Source organism: Pocillopora verrucosa, chromosome 2 (genome assembly GCF_036669915.1).
Source record: "Pocillopora verrucosa isolate sample1 chromosome 2, ASM3666991v2, whole genome shotgun sequence".
NCBI classification, from domain to species: domain Eukaryota; kingdom Metazoa; phylum Cnidaria; class Anthozoa; order Scleractinia; family Pocilloporidae; genus Pocillopora; species Pocillopora verrucosa.
In genome coordinates this window covers 17424921-17449851 of record NC_089313.1, presented here as the reverse complement: position 1 = coordinate 17449851, position 24931 = coordinate 17424921, and the positions used below count along the sequence as shown (strand labels likewise).

Below are 24931 nucleotides of genomic sequence, written 5' to 3'. Positions count from 1 at the left end.
TCCACGATGCGCTGTCTTCGCAAGTCGCACCCAACTTCAGGAATATACCTCCCTCTTGAATCAATCAACTTTCCCCCTCCTTCTCCCTTCGATCGATGGCCACGCGGGCTATATATGAACTGAAATGAATAATTCATCTTCAAAACGATTCGTAAGCCTCTGAATTTTGTTCAAAACATCCAATAAGTCCCGTCTGTACTGAGTATGGTAAATATTAGTTCGATGCGGTGATAATTACGACCCGCAGATGATGGAAAGGGGCGGTTGTGATTTATTCACAATTCGAGGAAACAATCACTTTTCAACTACCCACAAGCAAATATTGTCACAACAACAAGTTGACAAGTTTGGAATTCAAACGGCTTTAGGAACTGCCCACATTCTCGCTTGTCGATCAGAGATATAACTCCCTCTTTACCTCTTCAGTCTATTAAAACAATTTTGTATTAGCAGTCCATGGGAACATACAATAGAGGTTCATCAGGAAAATTTTAAGTGTGGGATACCGCTATTGTTTCCGCGGCTGTTTTCTAAAGTTGATTTGCCTATTCTTTTCTGAAGATACTGGGCTTTATTAGTAGCAGATATGTTGATAATCTTTCAGTTTCAAGAAAATTAAAAAAGCGACTTAAAACGTTTGAATATTACCCTGGAGGAGGGGCTTTCTAGATGTTCGCGAGAATTTCAACATCTGAACGGAAGCTTGTTAATCCTGTTCGGCTGTATTTAAATAGAGTTCATTTTCCCCTTTGAGTCGACCACAACAGCTTAGTTTAATCGCACTAATATTAAAAAACCTGTTTTTAGCTAAAAAACTCCAATGAACATAAAAGCTTTTAAGTCGATGGTGTGAAAAGCCTGAGAACAAAACAGCTATGATATTAAATCATTCTCTGTTGTATTATTGAATAGTATAACATTTTTTTTCCTTTTCGGAACATTTTAAAGAGATGTAAGCTAAAATGAGATGTCAAGGAAATTTTTTAGGTCTTATTTTACGAGACAGGGGAAGAAAAAATTTTCAATAATTTTTGCCACACGCTCACTATGGTTTTCAATTGGGCTTGCTGACAAGTTTAAGCCGGTGCCAATTTGTTCTCGAAGCCACCATCGGCTGCATATAGCCACCTGTAATGATTGGTCATTACAACTTATTGTGAAACCTCATCAAACTTTAATGAAAATAAAACAAAAGATATTTTGCATGGTGCTTTACACAGGCATGGCAACAAAATTTGATATCTGCAAGATGTGTGTGGCGATGAAATTGTCGCCGTCATGAAATACCTTGCTTCACTTCCACCGAATCTCCAGAGAGTTTCAAACCATTTTTGCATTAAAACGCAGCGAGCGTTTTGTACTGAATATAAGTTATCATAAAATTTACCGTCTTTGAAGGAAATAAATCCGACTCTCACCCGCCGCGCCCTGATCGATACAAGTGTCAAGAATCGCGAGAATTCCAAACGGCAGCTCTTGAGTAGTTTTGGGGTTAAATTTCTCGCTATCGAGACAACAAGCATCACATCCACGTGTCTTTCGAGACATATGTAACCATCTAAATTGATACCTGTTCAAATTTGCCTACCCGCAGTCATTCCATGTTTAATTGTGTGCGTAACCGGTGGATCTATTCTTTTAACGTTCGTAAAGTGAAAGGTTTGGTCCTTTACTGGGAAAAATTGCATTAACTGCTGAGTGTTTATCAACTCTGAGTACGAAAGACGTGTCCGTAACAGAAAATCTTAATCGTGCCTCAACATATGCAAGATTGAGGACCCAAGTCATTCAATAAATCTGCATGCCATATCCACTGATATACACCTGTGATTTGACATGGTGCGCCAATCCAAAAAATCAAGGAAGCTATTCAGTCTCTGTGTGACCGTATTTGACTTTTTTTTTTTATCAGCGTTCAATTGCTCGACACTATAGGAGAGAAAAAAAAACCAAACAATTTCGGAGTCGGGTTCAACTACACTGAACGCCACCTTAAAAGTGTTTGAGTAACGGAGCTAAAATTGTAAACAAAAACGTGTGTATTTACCTGACAAATTAAATCAGTTGCTCTGGTTGTTTACTTGGTTTTTCTTATCTTAAACTTTTTTTACCTTGAGTTTGTTTTTATTTATTTTTTATGGTGATCTATGATCTGGAGTTGAAGCAAAGAACACCGGCTTCTTTACATCAGTAACTTAGTAACGATGGTACAAGTGAGCGAGTAAGCCAATCAAATGAGGCTAATTTTCTCGACATAGAAGTGTGAAATTTCTGTCTGTGATGCTAAGCCGAAAATTTGTCGCATAGGGTTTGCGGCGGGTAACACGATGAATTCGCCAAATGTACCTTACTTTAGAGACGACTAGTGGAAGCCATTACACCTTCCCCGGTACAAAATGACCTGGAATAAGGTAGGATGTTATTTGTTGAGGATGCATGTAAAAAGTGAGTGGTGTAGACGCTTTGTCCAATTCACACTCGTAAGCCAACCACTCAGCTGTTATGAAGAGAGTCTCAATGACTCTTAGGATGAATGGCTCGTTTAATTCTAAGCCTTTCCCCTTTGTTCGATCTAAAAAGTCGTCGGCTTTGCTTTGAGCCAACCACGATCATTTTTCCGGGATATCGATGTATAGCGGTGCTTTTGAAAAATACTCACTCGAGACAGCCAGACATTGATACCAGACTGATAATTATGCACTGGTAAATGAATTTACAGAACTTCACCAGATTAGGCATTAGGTCGAATAGTTTTTGTTCCGAAGAAGAATATACTTGAAAAGCTGTTGACCGGGAAAACTGTTTCGTGTACGAACAATTTTTCGTCCATGGACGTTAGCCAGTGGTAATTGCTTCTTCCCAACGTGTTCAAATAAACAAAGAGGTTATAAAAAGTGTTTGATTAAAACTCAAAGACCAGTAGGTGGGTGGGTCAAAGTTTTACCTTTTTGTGATGCATTCAGCTTGGATTTACACAAAAGTTAGCTTGTCTTAAAAAAGGATATAGTTTGGAACAGACACTGAAGAAAAATAAAATGCAAGTTTTCATTTGATGTTTGAGAATATTGAAAAGGAAAAAAGAGAGTAAATAAAAATAAATGATGAATTATTTTCTGCGTGATAAAGTAAAATTTTTAACGTATACCCATGCCAAAATTGATGGGAATAGTAGGAAATAGCTCGGAGAAATGAAAGGAAGGGCTATTACAGTACTTCAAAATCAAACAATTTCTTATTAAAAACTGCGATATTTTCGGGCTAATCCGATGTGTAAACAAGTATTGTATCTCTTTAAACTATACTATTTTGATAGAGCCGCGTATGAGAACCTCTTGCTTTATCACACGATATCGACCTTGATCGCCTGGAGGGCTGCAAATCACGTTTTGTTCTCACATACAGTGTTCAAGACGAAGCCCTTATACTAAAAGCTGTGAACGAAAAAAAACGCCCTCATTGTAATAAAACAGAAGGAGAGTTTTAAGAGCGATATCATCGCCAGACTTAAATCATACTTTATTAGTCTGTTATCTCCTTCTCGATTCTTATTTGGATTCGCGTGGCAACACGAGAGCGCGTGTGGGTGTGTGCGTGAGTTTGCTGAGAAGGGAGAGTGTTGCGTGACTCGCCCGTGCAACGGTGGCGAAGGAGGTCAACTTCTCTGTCTTTTAGATATGTTATCTCTTAGCGGTTGAAGATTAGTAGAGCTACTACCAGATTCGATCTCTTTAGGTGGGGATTACTTTTTGGGTTCCTCTTGGACATTTCCTTATGTTGAAAACGAAACAAGGAGGGATTTGTTTTTTCTTCACTTTTCCCGGCCGATAACTTTTCTTGGAAAATTTTCGTCTTGTGATCACTTCGAATGAATCGTTTCTGTCTTTTTCCAGGTACAATATCGTACTTATTCTATAAAAACATGCAAGGAAGGGCTAAAAGAAAGGCTCTGAATATTTTCCCTGAAAATTTTCCGAGCATTGACCCTACGTGATGCAAGAACTGAACGATTTGATACGTTCTCCCTCGCGATATCACAAAAAACTCTCACTTTCAAGAAACTTGGTCTTCGACACGATCAGAACCAAATACGAGCTCGGGAAAACTTTTCCTCAATAGATTGAAGGAATGTATAGATATATGAAGAAGAGTTAAACGGTAGCGGCAAGTGATAGGTGAAAATATACCTATTAAGCACCCGGTTAGAGCACGCCCTCTGAAGAAAGGAGTCGAAATTTTGGCAGAAACTTGAGTGTGGATGGATGCTGTTTGTGCCGGAAGGAACAAAAGACACAGGGAATGAAATAAGTAAATACTCAATTGTAGGCATGTTCTGGCTTAAGAAACGTAAGAGAAGATCTGATGGACTAAAACAACGTGATTTTAAAAACGGAAGCATTAATGGAAAGTTGTACGGCAGGATTCGGCTTTAATTAACATTAGATTCTTAGCTCCGTATCGAGATTTTACGAATAAGTGAGTTTAGGAAATAACATGATTTGAACAAACTCATTCTGTTTAACAGCAAGTTTTAGCACTGATGGCTAAAGTCAGTAAGGAAAGCTATCTCTAAAGTCACTTGTATCAACGTATCAACAAGGAAGCTCCCTTGATGAATTGAATGAATTCTAGAAACTGTCAATGTGGTTGACAAAGCGTAAAAAACAGGTAAATGAAAAGGGTTTACTTTTCCCACCTGTAGAGCTGAAGTAAGACCTTTCTGGCAGTATAATTGAAAATTTCAGGTTTTTTGCAAATTTTGGCACTTCAGAATGACTCATTGTCAGTTGAGGTTGGCATTGATAGCAAACATTCAGGGTGATATGGAAACCAATTGTACATCAAGTGAAATTTAAAGATCTCATCATCATCAATATCTATTAAAAGAAATTGGCGTCCGGTTGGTCTCGTATTAAATCACAAATTTTTTCGAAACACCTGGATTGTCTCAAACTAATAGGAGGGAAATTAAGTTTGAGAGAGCAGCGTAACCACAGTGAAGTGATGGGAAAACATTGTCCGCAATTAACAACTTCGAGTGCCTTAAACTTCATGATACACTTCTAACCGCCCACACGCTGCCATACCAGTTAAGCACGTGCATTGAATTGAAACCAACAGCTTAAAACTGTTTAATCTTCTGTACAAACACCACAATACACGTGTTGGAAGATGTCCAGAGAATTCTCATCAATCTTCTATTTTCCTGAACATTTTTTTTTTACCAGCAAGTCAAATTGGATAAGACCCAATTAAGTGCGATGCGTTCTTAGGGGCTGGCTCGTAAGCGGTCGAGAGAAATAGCCGACAATTTTTACATATCACCTCTAATTTGTTAGAGACATTCAGCATTATCCAGCTTTAAATTTTCAATGTTTAAAGCTGAAGTAAATTAATTTTTTTAGTGTTTACTTGACCGTGTCAGAGTACATTTGGGATGAATGGAAGAAGCATGGTGTGGTGCCAAAATAGCCGACACCTTCCATCAGTTGTGTTTGTACTGCAGATCTATAGATCGAAAAAGTTTAATTTACTGCAAGAATGGTTGAAATAATAAATCTTAAGGAGTGGATATAAAGTAACATTCTGAAGTATTTTTTAGCGGTATATATGCATATGACAGTAAAGCTAAGTCGCAGGAATTTTAAGTGCATTAAGGCCCTTTTTTCAAGAGCTCTTGTGAAAGAGGTTCATTCATAATTGATCATTGGGTTTCACCTGCCAGGAGTTGGAACGGATTATCGCTTTAGTTCCAGTTACTAATTCACTATGGATGCGAGAGCAAGCTTTTGTGGCCTGGCGCTTTTGCGTTGGCATAACACCAGGAATAATTCACATCCGTTTGCTGACAAACGCGTGTAAAACCCGTGGCTGCTAAAGGCGGGCCTCTTTTCAGACATTTTTCAATTTCCTCGACTGTTTAGAACTGGAAGCATTGCACCGGATCCTAGGTTGCGGTCCTGCAAACACAGAAGAGAAACTTCGCGGCTTTGTTTTGTTATTAAAATTAATTCCACGTAGGAAATGTATTCATTCTCTCTAAGGACGTGGTCGCAGTTGATATGTCTCGGATAGCCAGCGAAGTTTTACCTTATTTCCTTTCTCTGAGATGATAAACAAGTTCATATGGACATCATCCAAGCGCGCGAAGTAGAGAGTTTTTTCGCACAGAACACATCTAATACGCGCAAAATTTCAACGTTAAAATTAATAGACGTGTCAAGGAAAATTTTTGCAAAGCGACAATCTTGTTCCATGTTTGCATTTCACTCAAAAGAATCGGAAGCTTCTATTTTCACAAGTTCAGTGAGGAAAAACTCAAAACATAGACAGGTTTTTTCAAAATAAAAAGAAAAATGACTGGAATAAAACTATTGTTATTCGTCTTATTTTGGTAATATCTGGAATTTTTGTGGCCACGGTGTTTTTTTATTCACAGCTGTTTGGTCGTAAGTCATAAAAATTTAAACATTTTATCCCCACAGTATTAATTTCAAGAGGGTTCGACAGAGTTTACTTCTGTTTTGGCTGACTTTTGTTCAACAAATACTTCTGCAATGGGCAAGTCATTGAGAGCAAAATAGTCCGACTTGATAAGGGATATTAAGACCTGCTTCTGTAGGACTTTTATAATAGTTTTTTTATAGATAATAGCTTGCCATATTCAGATCTAGCTCGAGCCATGTGCTAATTAGATGAGTCAATACACTTCAATAACAGCGAGCTCTTTGATGAACAAAGACAGAAAGACTTAATCGAGTCCCACACGGCGAACAGCTAAAAAGAGAGCGCGCACAAAGAACTACCAATTATCCGTTTGAAATTGTTTGACTGTTTAGAGAATTTGCGCGCTCTTTAACACACTAGAGTAGGCTATAGTGCTAAGACACATTACGATTGATGCGATTCGCGTGAAAGAGACACGCAATAAACAAAGGCAGTAATTACAGGACTTTTTACGAGCCAAGCGAATCGCAAAGAACAACCTAGAGCGCTTTATGATTCAGTACACCCGCCCAAATACCGCATAACCTGCTGAAATTGACCAGGTAGTCATCTGTTACCAGTTACATGATTCTTGCCGCAAGTCATTAAGTTTATTGTCTTGGGAATTGTAGATTTCTGCTTAGTAACTTTTTAGTCTGACAGTCTTCCGTAGGTTTTAGTTTACAACCTTTCGTTATGACGATTTCATAAATCTGTGTGCGATTTTGGAAACAGAAATGGCGCCAACCTGTCGGCTTTGGTGACAATTTTCAAAGCTATCTTATCAGGATTGTTTTGATCCGCCGGAAGCCAGATTTCAATTCCTGCGCGATTTTATACGCAAAGCACACACCCAGCTTCTAGTGGAGATTTCAGAATAAATCTGGAATGTATGCCTGCTGTTTTCTAACCGCATACCAGGAATCCGTTTCCTGGACACGATCTTTAGAAACTATTTGGCGTTGGCGACATGAATGTGCGCGCTTTTCAGAAACAGGAAGAAACGTTTCTATAATAAAAACATTGTGACATAGCTGGCGATCGGTTAGGCGACGAAATCTACTGGCTGACATTAGAATATGTGACAAGGAACATGAAAAAGGTGCTAATTCTTTCAGAAAAGAACACAAAAATATCACCTCCTCAATGGATTGCATGTCAATTACACATGTCAAGCATTAATCTCGCCGCTTCTGATTGGTCGCTGCAAAACGCTCCACCAATCAGGTGGCGGGGTTCATTAGTTCTTATGACATCTTACCTTGTTCCGACGCAGCTGGAATAAACCTTCATCAACAATACACGAGTTCAAGCTCAGAGAGTGTGAGAGAGGAGTAGTAACAGCGAGTGAGAGTATGGCATACTATCCGTTCTACCCAGCGAGGATGAGGGATTTTCGCGTCAGTTCTTTGCTTGAAGGCTGCTCACAATTCATCCCTGGCGTGCCAGGAAGTAGCTCGTCGATTTCGAACAATTTAAACTCGAACGGTCCGTTTTCATATTCTCCGTACCATCCACCGCAAATAGCAAAACAACCTTCTCACTTCGGCCCAAGTGCTATTCCTGGTCCTCCGCAACAAGTTCATATGCCAGTTCACGATTCGGAACATGAGAGTATCGATGTCAACTTAGAAAATAAGGATCTATGGCAGAGTTTTTACGAGGAGAAAACAGAAATGGTTATAACCAAAGCAGGAAGGTACAACGCTTTCACTTTTGGCCAGCAAATGTCCGGTTTATGTAGCCATGGAATTTCGCAGCGAGGAATTGTGTCGATTTAAACGCCTGGAGGTCTCGATGCGTTGCAAATACCAAATTGGTTCCAAATTAAACAGACAATTTTGTCTGCGAAAAAGCTAAACAATCCCGTTGAACACATTTCACTCCTTGAGGTGTAACACTTTTAAGCCGGCCAAGAACCGTCGCCGATTTCATCGCCCATGTAAATTTGAAACGTTCGTGTCCTAATATTTTTGTCTTCTGTCAACAGGCGTATGTTTCCGCCAGTGAAGGTGCGCGTGACTGGCCTGGACCCTCGGGCAAAATATTTCTTTCTCATGGACATTGTCCCCGCAGATGACTGCCGATACAAGTTCCACAATTGTCGCTGGATGGTGGCTGGCAAAGCCGATCCTGAGATGCCTAAACCTCTCTACATGCATCCGGATTCACCAAGTACTGGAGCGCAATGGATGCAGAAAACCATTTCATTTCACAAGATGAAATTGACGAACAACATCGCAGACAAATACGGCTATGTAAGTTCCTTTTAAGCCTTTGAAATCAAGCCTCTTTATTCGTTTTTTCATACATTGCCGTCACATCTGTAATTATTTTTGTTTGTTGATTGTGGTTGATGGCCGATTTATCTCTTTAGTTACTCACTGTTTACTCGCTTTTCTGTCCCACAGACAATCCTAAACTCGATGCACAAATACCAACCAAGAATCCATGTTGTAAGAGCGGATGATACTTACAAACATCCCTACAGCAATTTTAAGACTTTTTCATTTCCTGAGACGGCATTTATCGGAGTGACGGCTTATCAAAATGAGAAGGTTTGTGTCAGTCCAGTGTAAAGTCAGCGATTGCTTTCACCGCTTGGGTTGAATTTCAAATCCTTGTCCCCTTTTTCAAGAGGTTTTGTGTTCGTGAAATTTGATTTGGCTTAAGAGGGAGTTTCGAGTATTAGCGCTTTCATTCAAGGAGCTGTTTGAGCTTTGTTGTCGAATCGTTATCGGTTCATTGGAAGAATGGCCGATCTTTCCATATCAAGTTTATTTTCACTCATACAAAAAGTAATAAGTTCATAAAAATACAGTTATAAGAGGGTCCCTTTGACAAAAATTTGAGTGTATTCTAAAATTCGTTAAAAGTCAAGAACTTTATTTATTTTACACTTCGATTTTCTTCCTACTTGAAGCGATACATCTAACGGTAATATCTACTGTAGGTTAGCGCTATCCGAAGTTTTAACAATGTTCCAATTTGAACGCCAAATTGGCAAGGTTGGCGTGTCTTTTGAATAAGCTTTGAATGAAAATTGCCAGATTAAAAGAGCTTAAATTTATCTCTCCTCGTTGTTCTCCCATATTTTTCTTTTGTAATGTCTTGGAGAAGTAGAATATTCAGGAGAATTATTCTCTGACGTTGAATATTGTGGTAAATACAACCTGCGCTTCTCTTGAAAATAAAGCGATTCTATTCGAAAGTAAGATGGGAGACTTTTTAGTATTTGCCGAGGTGTTTCGGTTTTAATACTTCATACTTGCTCGTGATTGTTTACAGTTTTCGTGTTTTTAAATATCCGCAATAAAATCGTATTGAGGAATTAAAATGTTCATCCTTCCCTTGGTACTGACGCTTCGAGTGACAAACGTCCTTTAAACCATAACCTGGCCGTTGAATTATTAAGTTATCCCTGGTCTTTTGGTAACACAGCTCTGGGGAAAAAAGAAAAGTATAGGACTCATTCTACTAAACTCACGACTGTGTTATATTTTTTCCCTAATAGATAACCAAGTTGAAAATCGACAACAACCCTTTTGCGAAAGGTTTCCGAGAACACGGAGCAGGTCATCGAAGGCGTTTGGAGCGAAGGTACAACTCACTGTACCCTGTTGTATGACACCGATCTATTTGAATTTCATTTTCACCATGGTCCTAGGGTCATGTTAATCTGTTTCACTTAAACGCTGACCCCTTGGGTACAAGTAGTTAATACCCTAGGCGAAGGCCTCAAATTTTTGGTACAAAGAAACATGAGAAAACAACTGTTTTGACACACAAAGCCGCGAACAAGCCACAATGAATATCCTGCGTGCGCGATTTTCACACTTGTCTTATCACCTCTATATTCATTTTGAAGGCAACGCAGCAACCCAGAACATTCCCTAAACGAAGAAGACGATGTTAATAACAGCGACGAGGACGAAGATAGCAAAGAACCCGGCGTTCCTGGTTCTTCAAACGAAATTCACACCGGTGAGTTTAATTCGTTTTACGACACCGCCTTCTTTGAATAGCGAGTTCGCTCAAAAGAAATGTGCCGCTTACCGCAATGGGACAACTTCTGCGCCATTCAAGATCTTATAATTAACTTGCTTAGTTAGGTTTAACTCTCAGAATCTTACTTTTTGTTAAAGAATTCCAGGCTTTAAATGGCTAATGGTTTTATTGCCAAGTTTGTTCCGAAATTATTTTATATCCGGACTTAGTATCATCTAAAAGTTCCCTTTTAACGCCAGTGCTCTGCGTAACCTTGGATCCATGACTAGGTAGTCAGGATTTACATTGATATTTCGAGTTTTGGAGTCAAAGATCGTCTTCATTCATTGCGATTCTTTCAAAGTAGAGATAAAACGAACTAAAGAAAGATTTGGATTAATCTCAAGAGAATTGTCACAGCTGCTGCCAAGATAAACTCCTAAACGGGACAATTTCATTTAAAAATTCCTCCTTCGTTTATTCATCAGGAAAAACGTTTTTGTACTGTTTGGCTAAGAAATACGACTGGTTTATGAGCAATTGATTTAATTCTGATGTCTTTTTGTTGGTTCTTTCCGAATAAACCTTTTTTCTTCTGGGTTTGTAGAAAGCTCTCTCATTGATTCAAGTCTCAATTGTATACTCCTTTTCATCATAATTAGAAGCTTCCACTTAGTTTCGGTGGAAAGAAAAGCAGGGCTGTCTAACTCTCTTTGTCTTTCAGTGCTGTGTTTTCTATTTAAGCTCTTTGAAACTAGTTTTTTCAGCATATCAGTATAGAAACCTAGTTTCTATAATTACACCAACGTCGACGGTTTTTGCTCTTCAGGATAGACAAACGCTTCCAAAATAATTTAGCTTTTTACAGTAGTGATTTAAACATTATGTGAAAGGATCCAAATTAAGATCCCTCGTTCGATTAGCTTTGGCCTTTCGTTTCATTGTAGTAAATAAAAAAAGCAACATTCTACTGCTAACTGCGAAGGAAAGCGCTCAAAGTGACATAGCGTAGGAACGTCAACACATTCTCGACGATTCAATTTTGCGAGCCTTTTAATATAATTTTCGCCATGGCCGTAAATATTTCACTGAATTCAGCACTAAAAGTGCGATATGTTAAAGTGACATAGGACTACAGGCGTTTTGTTTCTTGGTAACTCTGAATTTGGTGTGAGTGTTTACCTAGGTTTTCATATTACAGGTATAATCGTAGGGCCTATGAAACGGAGATATTACGGAAGATACAGTAATCACAGCTAAAGAAAAAATATATCCGCGGAAGAGTTGGGCGTGTCTCAATTCAGTGCGATTGAAATTTTTATCATTTTGCTTTTCTTTAGCGTCAGAGAATATTTCATTTCCGTATTTCTGTTTGTGTATGAAGTTTGGTGCCAGTGTTTGCTTCCCGAAGTGTGAAATATTGGAAGTTTTTAATTCTGCTCCTCTTTAGACTGCTCACTCGAGGTGCAAATGTTCGTCGGCTCTTGAAACAATCAGCTTTGATTATGAATTGTAGAGGTGCCTTGGGGTAACGATGAACAAGGATGAATGAATGGTTCATTTCAAACTCTTGTTGTCTTGATTTCGTGCTGGTAGTCCTGAACTTATTAAGTTAAGCTGGGTAAAAGTGGGTGATAATTCTATCTTTTGTTGGAAGCTCGAGGATACATTTACAGTTGCTGACCGAGTTTTCTCGCCTCTCCTCAAACGTACCAACGCACGAAGCAAAAATCAGCTCTGCTAGAAGAGTGTGAATTTTTTTAGAGCCATGTAGGAAATATTATGACAGATTTAGCTACCAGTAAACGAAAAATTTTAGACCCTATACTTTAAAATGTACTTCTATTGTTTCCCAGACGAACCTGTTTCGCACGCGTTGTTAAAATGCAGGTTCAGTATTGGTGCTCATTAGCTTATTAGAAACAGAAGTTTTTTCTCTGTGCACAATTTTGATGTAACTGGCAAAAACACACAAAACAACTTTATGAGTGGCTTTCATTTTTCTGTCAGAAACGTTGAGCAAATTTGCAGTGAAATATGACGATTTTACGAGAAGTCTTAATGAAGACCAAACGTGCGAAATCTATGATGCTTTCTTCAGTTTCCGTCTGGATGTGTTTATGTAATCAGGGCGAAAAACTGATTGTTTTTAATGAAACCACAGTCGAAAGCAAGGTGTTCAGCTTTCTCGTATCGAATGACAAACTAAATTACACTATATTTTTTATACAACCTTTTACTTGAATAAAAAGTTCCACCCATTAAAAGTGTTTTCTAAAGCTTTCGAAAGGGAACAATAGAAGTGTTGTCGCTCATAATGAAAAACACCAATCCGCCCCCTTAAATGAATTCTAAATCTGTCCTACTCGCAGGTGCATATGAAGAATTTAACTGTTGTAACAAACTACTTAGCTCTGTGGCCAATAGTTTTAATTTTTAAAAGACGTTTATTTATCCCTTGCATAATTTCAATTCAAGTTTAAGCATCAAAACACTATAGCTTATCTTTTTCGTAAATATTCTTGAAGTGAGCTTTAATTTTCCTGGTAGTCTATAATAGAGAGGGCTGATGAAAAAGTTAGATCATGATCGCACGCTCATTTAAAAAACGAAAATAATAATAGCAAAATAGTAAATCAAACATTGCCGGCTTTCTAGATGCAGTGGATCAACTCGCGACACATTGAGATGGGTGCTGTTTGCAATTCGTGTCTCAAACATCGCCTATAACACCAGGTAACCAGGAAACCGACGGACCAGGAAATATGTTTTTAACTTTCTTGTTTGAAAAGCTGTCAATTCGCGATCCGTCTCTCAGTAACGCCGTGTAATAAATCACTCAACTTGTTTTCGTCGCTAAACTACTATAGGTTTTGATGTAGCAAAGTGAAATGCGAGGCATCTTAGTCGACGCTTCTATCCACGTTGAAGTTAAATTTCGTGCGCAAAAAAACAGCCTAGATGGTAAAAGCTATTCAATACTCATAAAGGAAAAGCTTAATTTTCTATTATGTGGTTTGGGTGCCTGTATCACCTCCCAATTTCGTTTCGATTACAGATCAGCGCACTCGATATGTTTCGTTGGTTTCCCTAGCGCTTGTCAGTTCCAAAACCGTCTTAGAAACTATCAGCAAAATTCTCACGCCCTAGGGTATATTTTCTAATCATTACCTAAAAAAGTCATTGATGTGCACGATAAAGTTTGCTCAAGGACGCATTTACGTTTAAAGAAATTCCCCTTTATTTGCGTTTTTTCGTTGGACAGTAGCGCATTGAGTCGATTTAAAGAAAGTTTGTTTTTGTTCTCATACCTGTTTCACGTTCAAGAGGATTTTCTTTCATTTTTGTGCGCAATACTTGTTTCGCCTCGGGCTTTTCATTGAACGCTAAGTTCGTTTTTGTTTCTTTGAATAAGACATTTAGTCTCAAGCGAATCTGCGGTTCCATTTAAATGTGTAAAAGCTTTAATTATTTAAATCTTCCAACTAAGTATAGTCTCTTCGTTGTGTTTGGCTTTCTCCAATCCTTTTCAAAGGTATTTGTTGCTAGGTCGTTTTGAGGATTTGTAGGGAATTTTTATTATTATGCTACTCAGATGTAGAACACAATGGAGTCATTGAAGATGAAAGAAATCCTCTCTCCTTCGGTAAATTAAGAAGCAATTGTAGCTGAAGGGATCTTGAATTGTTTGGATAGCAAACTATAGCACGTGGAATGAACTTGCTCCCTCCAGTGTAGGTCGCTTACGCATTTTAAAACTTTAAATTTTGGTCATAGGTACAATTCTTCGTTTTTTTTTGTTTTTTTTTTTGCGATACTTTTACTGAATCGCAAACCGACCCTAGAGATATTTTTCGGCTGTTTTGAACTCGAAGCAATAGCATTTATTACTTTCCCGTCGTGGATATTTGTATTGTTTTCTTTTAAAAACTTGACGAAATCACAGCTGAACTGGAAAGCGAGTAAACAAAGCTACCGGAAAAAAAAGGCTTTGAAAATAATTAATATTTCAGCTGCAGCACACAATTAAAAGGATGAAGCTGAAAATAGCTGAAATATCGCAGTTTATTGACTACAAATGAAATTTTTACACCATTGCCTTGTTCAAATCCTTTCGGAAATTTGAAGTCCGCCTACCAACTCGTTGATGAGGCTGTGATGGGATCTTTCAATAGGTTCTTTCCGCGCCTTACCTTTGTGATCTGGTTTCACTTGAAGAGAATATTCAATTTATGCTATCCAGGCTTTGCATTATCTCTTTCTTCTAACAATAGACCCGTCGCGTTTCCATAAAAAATATTCTATCCTAAGTATTTACCAGCATTTGTTAGGTTGGAAAGGTTTGTCGATGTGTAAGGTCTTGGGTCTTCAATAATAATCTAAAACGTATGGTTAGTTATGTTCATAGTGTGTTTTGGAAAGAAACTAAATACATATAACTCTTTCATCTTCACAACGTGTTTTAATGAAGTTGTGAAAACTTTAGGTCAGGATTTTTTAGCGGAGAAAACAAAATTTGTTCTACTTTAAGATCACAGTTTAAGGTCGCGTCGCTCAGCGAGTCCAAATCTCTGTTTTCTCTTTTCTTTTTGATTTATTTTGTTGATTTATTTTGTCGAGATAGTGCACGTGTTTAAACAGTGGGTCGCTCTAAAGAAACCAAGACAAAAGAATCAAAGAACTACAAGTTACCACCCTGTCTCATTGAAATGATGGAGTTTATGTTTATTTACCGATTTTTTTCCAATGTAGATAACAAAAAGAGGTTTTCGAACTTCATAATGTAATCGTCGTTTCTGTGATTAAACCGTCAACTCGCTCAAGTTGGTCGGGAAATTGACTGATACTTCTTGAGGATTAGAGGATAAAAATCAACTGACCCAGAAACGGAATAATTTCATTGTACTTCTTTAAAACAGTCACGGAGCAATATTAATACCGTCTCGAGTTCGGCTTATCGGTAAAACCATTTTGGTACCCTGTGGCTTAGGTACTAAGCAAGAAATTATACCAGCATAGATGTTGACGTTGAATTTTTTAATGCGATCTGTGGAAATTTCTCTCTTCATAACCTGTCGTTGAGGCTTTTTTTGTTAAAATGAAAATTTTCTGTAGCAAAGAAGTTTTCGTGCTCACGTGATACTGATTTTTTACATAGGCAACCGAGATAATGACTTTTATATGATACAATCAGGAAAAGCCAAGTAAAAATCAGTTTTCCTTCGTAGATTGATACAAAATTCTTAGAGCAGAAGCAGCGTTCAAAGTTGACTTAAACTTGCAAAGCACAAGTCGCTTTTTGCAACACGTAAAACTTTTAAAGATAAACATCACTGAATTATTCTCTAACAGATGGTCTGCCGCTTTCTTAGGTTCACCAGTTGATGGTAGCCCCTTGTCAGGTATCCCATCATCCACTGAGGACATAAAACCTGTAATTCAAGTCGACAAGGGTCGTACCTGCTCTAACACCCTGACCCATTCTCCCTCTCCGGTACCAAAGGCACTACCTGCGCCGGAGATCCTAACACAAAGTCAACAGTATAGCGACTTTTCCCGACCATCCAGCCTGCACATCTCTGAAGACACCAAACCTGTAATTTTGCCGACAAATTCAAGCGAGAGTGTATCTTGCTCGGCCTCGCCCCATCTAAAAATACAGAGCACGCGCTCGATGCATATGGACATGCGATACAGTCCATACCCCAGACCTCCTTATTCAATGAGTGGAATGCCCTCCAGTTTCCTTTCACAGCACGCACACGGCCATATGTACCCGTCGTATAGTGTGCCACAAGTTGCTACTTACCCATCGTGTCAAGTGGGGCAGTCTTACCCACCCTGCACGGTAAACCAGCAAAGTTTCGGCTACCCGGCCTCGGTGTCCTCAAACAACATGCTTGGACTGGGAAGCAGCACCGCAAGTTCGGACCTTACATCGACAATGGACTTGCATGGATCAGCGGACAGGACGCCCGTAATGGAACACAGAACGACGTAAACACAGACAAAATTCCTCGCAGAAGATGCTCTATATATGATAAGGTGATCATCGCTACTTAAAAAGATTGCATTAACGCAATAAGAACCTTGTTCTACTTAAGTAATTCAAGAGACGTTTATTTAGAAATATTATTACATGAAGTCCCCTTTTGTTCTTCAAACGAATACCCATCAGACGGACGTTTCAATTCCTAAGTTATTTTTTGTGTACTTGACCATATAAATATGTGTAAAATTGACTTGGTAGTACTCCAGGGTCATCCATAATCTCGGAGTTACACAGCACGTATTTCTTGTGCACTGTTTTGATACCATAAAGAAAAGAAATAACTCGTATAACGACGATGGCTCAGGAGAACGTACCACTCACAAAATCGACTCAATATTTCAGGAGAGCGCTATAAAAGGACACCTATATCAGAAGTGTTTATGTCGAATTCCTACCACTTGTTCTTCTTATATTTATAACAAAAATTGCAGCCGTTACCGTGGAGACGGCGAGCCTGCTGAACAGCTGAGTTAGGAGTTGCGGAACCTTTTTAGGTTTTCAGCGAAGTGACTAGATTTTTGGGAGAGGGAGGAGGGAGTGGGGCTGCAGAACATTCTTGCTTAAGCCATGCGCACGTTAAATGATATAATAACAATATAAAATAACTACATTTTAATACGTAAGATAAAATTAAAGGCTGTATTAGTAAATTAGCACTTAAATCAAAATTGTTTTATATTGATATCCCCTATCAATTTATAGGATATGAGTATACAGTGAACTTTAAAACCGTGATTACATCGAAGACACCTTCTGTATTAAACGCTATGCACCTATAAAAATCTAATTTGCTCAGGTACACTTAAACATGCCACACCACAATGAAACTCAAGGCGTTCGCAGTCACAAAATAGTATTACATTGTGAAACATTGTGAAAGAATATTCATAAAGATTTAAAGGAAATTGGCCCGGTGAGAGAGAGGATTATCTAATGATATCAACTTTAGTGTTATTTCTGAATGATACTCATTTCGATAATCTTGTAAACTGAAAATAGCTGGCCGGTTTTATTTCATTAACAGAAAAGCACATAGGTGAGAGAGCAAAGTATTTAGAGCAGATTTACTCTATCTGATAATAATTTGCTATTGCCAGTACTATTTTGCATGCTGATTTGAGTTTTAAAACAGGATAAGGAATATGTAAAGGTAATTTTGTGCGCTAGTATAACTGTAAACGCGATAAAACGTAGCTGTTTTTGAGCAATGACCCAAGCATGCATTTTCACGAGCCTAAGAGTTGATTATAAAGATGTGTAAGGGAGATCCGTCAGCGTATGAACGGATGCGAAAACTTTCAGGCTACTAGTAACCACTACGAGATCTGAAATGTATGCAGTAGTACTCTGAACAATTAACCTTTGGTCTTCGTCATTGACGTGTTAATCTCAGGGCAAACCTGAACCCTTTAAATCCCAAGATCTGATAAGTAACCTTCCCTTCTTGTCTTGATTCATTGTATTGTAATTTACTTGAGAGACTTTGGCATGACTTCAAGAGAGCAATCACCTATTTGTTTACTCTCATTGTCGTTTTGCTGGATAAGGTACTGAAGTTTAGAGGGGAAATTACTTGCCAATCTCGTCTGGGATTTAAAAGTTTCACAGATGTTACTTAATGTTAGTAGATAGGTACTGAGGTAAATCGTAATAGATAAAAGACAATCTGGGCTCCGTGGAGGGCAATGCAGATTTCAATGGGCGAATTAAGTTAACGTGACGAAGTAGCAGAAATTCATGCTTGTAAAAAAAAGCTGTCGCTGGTCGATTCAAGATTTTATTCAGTTTATTTCGTATATTTATTTATAGAGTTTTTGCCAAACTTCTCTTTCAAAGTACGCCCTGACCAAAGGTATTCAGTGTCCGCATTGTGTTGTAGGCAAGGTTATGTTTGTGGAAAAGACTGCAAAGAGAGGGAAACGACGACACAAGCATTTGACCTAGTGTGTTATTCGAGTTGTTGGAGTAATTATTTACTTGGCTTAAAATGTATATAGCGTAAAATATTATCTATCAATAAAAGAAACTATTCTGCTCATCTAGTATCTTTTTGCGCGAGAAATCTGGGGGACCTCGAGTATAACTTGAAGCAAACAGATTAGTAAGCTATGCAAACATGTAGTGAATAAAGGTGGTAAGTTTCTAGAGAAACTGTGGTGCTGCGTCGTTGGGAGAGTATAACAGGGTAATTTAGTATTATCAACTGAGTTGATAACGTAAATTGGCCACCGTAAAGAGCAGAAAAAAAATTTTTTTTAAGGGTTTTAATTATTTACGGTGGCCAATTTACGTTATCAACTCAGTTGATAATACTAAATTACCATATGGTTAATCCTTCAGCTCTTGCGAGGAATTTGTAGCTTTGTACGCCTGCCTGGAACTCTGACATGATTTACTTTTCCAAGCGGATCATCAAAGGTTGTAAACAGAGTCGAATAATACCGACCAACACACCATTTTCACACCTTAATAAATGTTCTTTCTGATCGTTTCCTTTCGTTTTTCAAGTTATTTCCATTTTACCGTTCTTCCTTTTCCATCCCCAGAGTCAGTTTCTTTGAATTATAGGCAAATTCTTAGAATTAATGGCGTTTTCTCCTCCTGCAATCGTCTGCATTAAGGAACAAGGGAACAGGGTTTCTCTATTCTTAAAGGGGTAAGTTTCTAAAGAAACTGTGGTGCTGCGTCGGTGGGAGAGTATAGCAGGTAATTTAGTGTTAACAACTGGGTTGAAAACGTAAATTAGCCATCGTAAAAGGTAAAAAAGCTGACGTTTCGAGCTTTAGCCCTTCGTCAGAGCGATTAGATTAGGATTAGAATGTTTCAGCACTTCTTTGTACCTTTACTCCTACCTTCCACCCTTGACCTTGTAGCTCCCAAGATTTAATTTTTAACGCTCTCCTCAAACTGCGACACTTTCTCTTGTAAACCAGGTACGAGAATTTAGTGGCAAACCAAGATAACAACTTAATTTAACCTGATAAGTTTGAATATTCTCATTACCTGTTTGTTGAATAATGTATGGATATTGTAGGGAGAAGTTACGTGTTAATCACACCTGGGTGTTAAAGGGTTAAACAGGGCCGTCCTCCCTTCTCCTGATGAATAATCAAAGTTTCTTTTACTCTCGAGATCTCATTCGTAACTCTCCTCAATATCTGTTGCACGTTTCCTTCTAAATTAATAAGGAGAGTCTGAATTTAAATCATTTAACTCTTTGGCTGGTAAATTTGTCCATCGTCACCTTCTGCTTGCTGGATAATGTTGGATAATTGTGAGAATTTGTATGCAGTGATATTTTGTCAAGATGACCCCTCTAGCACTTAAACCCTTTACACCCCTTCATCAGTGTGCATATTCTCCATACTGTTCTCTATGCATCTCCTAAGGTGCGGACAAGGAGAATTCGTTTAACAATCAAGAGCTTCTTTATTTGGAGATCTTTTTTTTTTCTCGTCACCTTCATATTTGTTTCACGGGTGATATTATAAGAAAAAATTAGATGCTAGTCCCTCGAAGCGGCCCCAAAAAGTTGATTTGTCGAGTCTCATCACCTCTTTGCCAAATATTGTATCGTTCGAGTGAATATTCGTAACGTGTCGTACTCGTTCGAGTGAATATTCGTAGCGTGTCGTATTCGCTCAAGTGAATTTCGTAACGTGTCGTATACCGAAACTAACCTTAAGGGATTCGCCATTAAAAACAAAACAACTCAAAGTAAAAAACAAAAATATTGCCCAAAGCACGGAAAATGCTAGTGACCGACCTGCAATTAGTTTTTTAAATAGAATTTGATTGCTATGGAAGTTAGCCAAAGTTTTCTGGAGAAATCACACAGCGAAGTAAAGTAAACCGAAGCAATCTAAGATTAATGGTGGTACTTTGGTGAAAATTGTGTCATTCTTAGGAGTTAAACTGAAAGCTTATTACATCCAGGAGTTAAATGTTAAAATGACGAACATAGCACAGGGTACCTACACTAGTATTGGAAACCTGTTGTAATGAACCCATTTAATTCGGAACGAATATCTCTGTTAGAATGTCCACTGGTCATTCCTGTAATAATCAGATTTGAGAAAAAGTATGTAATTTAAAACAATATGATAGGCACATTTTTCTGTCCCCGGATAAGTCGTTTTGTCACTGAGGAAATGGTGACAATGAGATCAAAGATGGAACACATTCTCACCAGGTTAGTGGAGCTGGTTACAACAGGAATGACTAAAAGTATCATCGCTGTACGATAAACGTCAGTGGCCAACTCCTTGCTTGCATTCTTACAGGTACTGCAAGATCTCTTCGGTTTTTAAAGCATAGCAATCAAGACTAAAGCGCCAACCATTTACATGACCTTGTAGAGGCTATGGGCTATCTTAATTTGAAGCCTTCATCTATTTTATCCCGCTAATCCCCCATCTCTTTATCGCCTCTTTATCGCCAAGACTTTGCTTGTTCTTCTATGATACCACGCGGGGAAGGGGAACTTCGAGAGACGAATTTGGTTCATCACTTATCAGCTCTCCCTCCAAACTGAAAGTCTTCACATTCTGCATTTCTTGTTGAACAGTGAACCCCGTTTAGTGAAAGAGTTGTCGGGAAAAAAGGGAGTGGCTACCTCGGAAAACCAAGGGAATTTTATATAAGTAAACGGTTGAAGTAACGGAAAACGCCGAGTGGTGAAAGCTGGATGATTCTGAAGTTTCAAATGCGACAGCAGACCGAACTTCCAATTGCGGTTAACAACGTAGGAATATAAAAGAACGGGCAAGAATCCCTAAAAAGCAATAAAGATGTTGAGGGACCTTCGGAAAACGTTGAACGCTATCAGCAACGATAAAGTGTGCCAATCATATGACTGAAGATGCCTTTATCATGAAGATGTACTTGTAATGGGGTACGACGTACTCGTCGCACTCCTATTAGCGTCTTTCCAACAAGGTATGCGGAAATTGAAAATGAAATGGAAGAGGGAGAGCCAAGAAACGCACGGTTCCGGGATGATTGGAGCTGACCCGAAGAAAACTAGAGTGAAAAACCAAGGACGGAGACGCCCGGAGATCCCATGTTAGTGATGTGAACCACAGCGTCGCGTAAAAGAGGCTGCTACTACCAGACGAACACGGTGACCCCTATTCTGTTTCTTTGAAATTCATGCAAGATTTTCAAAGCTTATTTTCAAAGCTTGGTAAAACTCATGTTTTATATTAAAGGTATGATCTTGTGTATGATTTCAATCGGAGAAACCTTTTAAATAAGTTTTTTAGTTAAAGTATTTGGACAGTAAGATCTATCTACATAAACGGGGTTAAAAATATTTGTTTGTTAAAATTGAGTAGGCGACTTTTAGGCGCCACAGATAATATTTTTAAGATCTTAAAAAGAAAAGAAGTTTTCTTTCCTGATTTGCAAAGGTGCCCCACATATCCAATTTCTATCAAGGAGGCAAACTAGGAGGATAAGGAAATACCGGCAAGGGCGTAGCTAAGGGGAGGGAGGGAAATTGGGGTACCCCTCCCCCCCCCCCCTTACTGCTTGTAAGATTTTTTTGTCATATTAAATTCAACACGTCGTGGAGATCGACAAGACAATCTGATTGGTACCCTCTATTTGACACAGTGTGACTCCCCTTTGACGCCCCTGCGCACAAACTAAATTCGAGTGTCATTTTTTAAAACCCACGGGCTGTGAGATGAGACCCACTTCTTTTGCCCAATCTGTTAGTGACAGCTGAACAATTTCTTCTAACTTTAATCCAAACTTTGAGTTTTTGTAAACAGTGATAAGGGAGCTTATAGCTAACTCTTGAAAATCATTTATCTATTACGAAAGACCCACTTTTTCAGAAATCTTGAGGTAAATAATAGAAAGTAGATATAGTCTAAATAACCAGCCCTTCCCAGTCGTCAACATTGCAAAAATAAGCGATCCGCATGGGAAGTTAGACAAACGAAAACGCACTTCATTCTTTGAAAACAATCATCTGGTTAGAACGACCCACTTACTGGAGTTTCGAGTTGCAATGATTTTCTCAAAAAGCAGCCTTAGTAAAACAAGTTTATACACGACCCCCATACATCAGCAATTCTTGTGTATCATTTGTACCGAGGAACAGAAGAAATCTCTGTTTCGTACGAATTTAGTCGACTCGTAATAGTGACTTCGTCATAAGATACATTCTCAGAGACAATTCAAGAAAACCTGAAGTGTTGGAAATTATGCAAAAATGATAAGTTGACCATGAAGTTGCCCGTGCAACTAAACCTTACAACTTTACCTGTAAAGGATGGGATTTGATTTAGACTAAGACATCTTTCTTGAAGGTGAGGTCGGCTATGAAAAGTGGCACATTGATTCTTCTTTCATAGAGACTGTCACACGTGTCTTCTTTGACAACTTGGAAAACTTTAAAAGCTGAACTAAATTGGGACACGGTAACAGGAAGCCACGAGAACAGGTATTGTTTCAGATGACAAAAGTAACGGCAGAATCTAAAAAAATGGGACAAAAGATTCGCCCTTTTGCTTGAATAGCACAATGATGCAATTAAGTCGAAACAAGCGTTTTGTTTACCCAAATACACGTGTGTCTAACGCGCAATACAGATTAACCAATTGTCTGAAAACAACAGGTAGTTGAAAGAAATTCGGATTATATGCTGCACATGATAAGAAAAAAAAACACTGGAATTACTGTCTGAAGTAAGAAAATAAATTCCTGGAAAACCTGTCAGATACCTATTAAAACTATATCAATTTTCAAAAGGAATCTTTTGATTCCCATTCCGAGAAATCTTTGCTGGTTTTGCCTTTACTTGAAGTCGTTCATATGAGGTGAATCTTATTTTTCTTATATGGTCTATTAAGCCGATTTAAAAAGATATCCAGCGAACTCAAGTAACTCTCATTCGCTTATTTGACTTTTGTTTTGTGATTTTGCGACGAAATTGTAAATCTAACCAAGTTTTTTTTTAGTTTAGGAATTTCTCGTCACACTTTTTGAATACAAAAAGCCTGATAGTATAGCTTTAATTTCATTTGTAACATGGCGACTTTGAATACAAAACAACAGTCCTGACAAGTCAGCTAACCAGCTGCTGTCCAAGCGGCGTACTTTTAAAAACTTTATGATATAGACAATAGATGATTTATTTTGTTAAATGAGGTTGTCAGCTGTTGTTATATGCAACAAATCGTTTAGTTTTGTAGTAATGGACCTCCGTTTAAAGTTTTTATTGCACGCGGATGATATAGTATCGCATATGCCGCTGTGAAGTTTGAATTGAGGCGATCTTTAAAGAAGTGTTCTGAATTCAAAAAGATGCTTTTGATTTTCCAAGAGTATGAGACTAAGAAAAATCTGAGTATGAAGGTGATTGCCGGTTCTAAAACCAAGGAATTCGTCAAACATAGAAAGTAGTTTTCTCTTAGAAGGGTGCTATGACAAGAACAAAATCGGTTTGGAACGGAATCTTAGGTAAAGGGTTGTACTCTGTAAATTTATCTAAATTTAGGATCACACTCCCCCGCTCTGTATTAGCCCAATGCTTTCTAATTCATTTCATTCAATGTTTACACTGAATGTGCACCGAACAAGCCAAACAAATGATTGAATGAATGAATGCATGATAATGTATTGGGAGCAAGAGAAAGCAGTTGGAATGGAAAAAGGAAGCCGAACGCCGAGTAGAACAAAAGATAAAGAGTGCCGAGCCCCCTGCCACTGACTGTAGATTACCGGTTACCATTTTTTGACAATTGTTTTGTAAAATGAAGCGATATTTCATGGGCTACCATGACGTTGACTTTCATACTGAAAAAATCAATTATACCATCTTCAACTTCTAATTTTACTACAAATTGCAAGACTATCGTCCGCAATGCTGTTACAGTGAAGTTTAAGCTGACGAATCCGCCAAAATTGAAAATCAACAATTTTCAGGGGGATTGCTCTTTCGTGATTGACGCCAAATGCAAAGTCTGCGCAGGTGAATGCTTTGTCCAGCATTTGTGGAAAGATTCATGTAATTTTTGAGAGAGAATACAACCTGTCGGGCGTAATAACACCCGCTGCTGGAAAATCTTTGACATCTGCCTGATGTAAACGATTTTGTCAGTAGCACAAAGAAGAAATCCGAACTTAACTGTTAAAATTCCGAGGCCGGCAATAGCACTGCTGAGGTTACCAAGGTGGCACTCGTGCCCCATACACGCCCAAAACGGATATACAGGTGCCAAAGTGGATTTGTTTCGGCGCCTTCAAATTAGTGCACTTCCTATGGGTTTTCTTCTAATCTTTAAGAGAAATCTCGATACTTCATATTTTAAGAAAGTTTCAAGAAATCCTTTAAAACGGTCAGAGGGGTGGGACATTCAGTGACACTGAGCGGAAAAGTTGGAGACTTCTTGTCTG

General features: G+C 38.4%; 1 protein-coding gene across 1 annotated transcript; it reads left to right on the top strand.

The window, feature by feature from the left end:
• Positions 1-7838: 7838 nt before the first annotated feature.
• Positions 7839-16471, top strand: LOC131792861 (T-box transcription factor TBX3-like). Its single transcript, XM_059110284.2, has 6 exons — positions 7839-8182; positions 8474-8741; positions 8895-9041; positions 9998-10083; positions 10352-10467; positions 15843-16471. Exons 1-6 carry the CDS (start codon positions 7839-7841, stop codon positions 16469-16471), a joined length of 1590 nt encoding a protein of 529 aa, XP_058966267.2.
• Positions 16472-24931: the final 8460 nt, after the last annotated feature.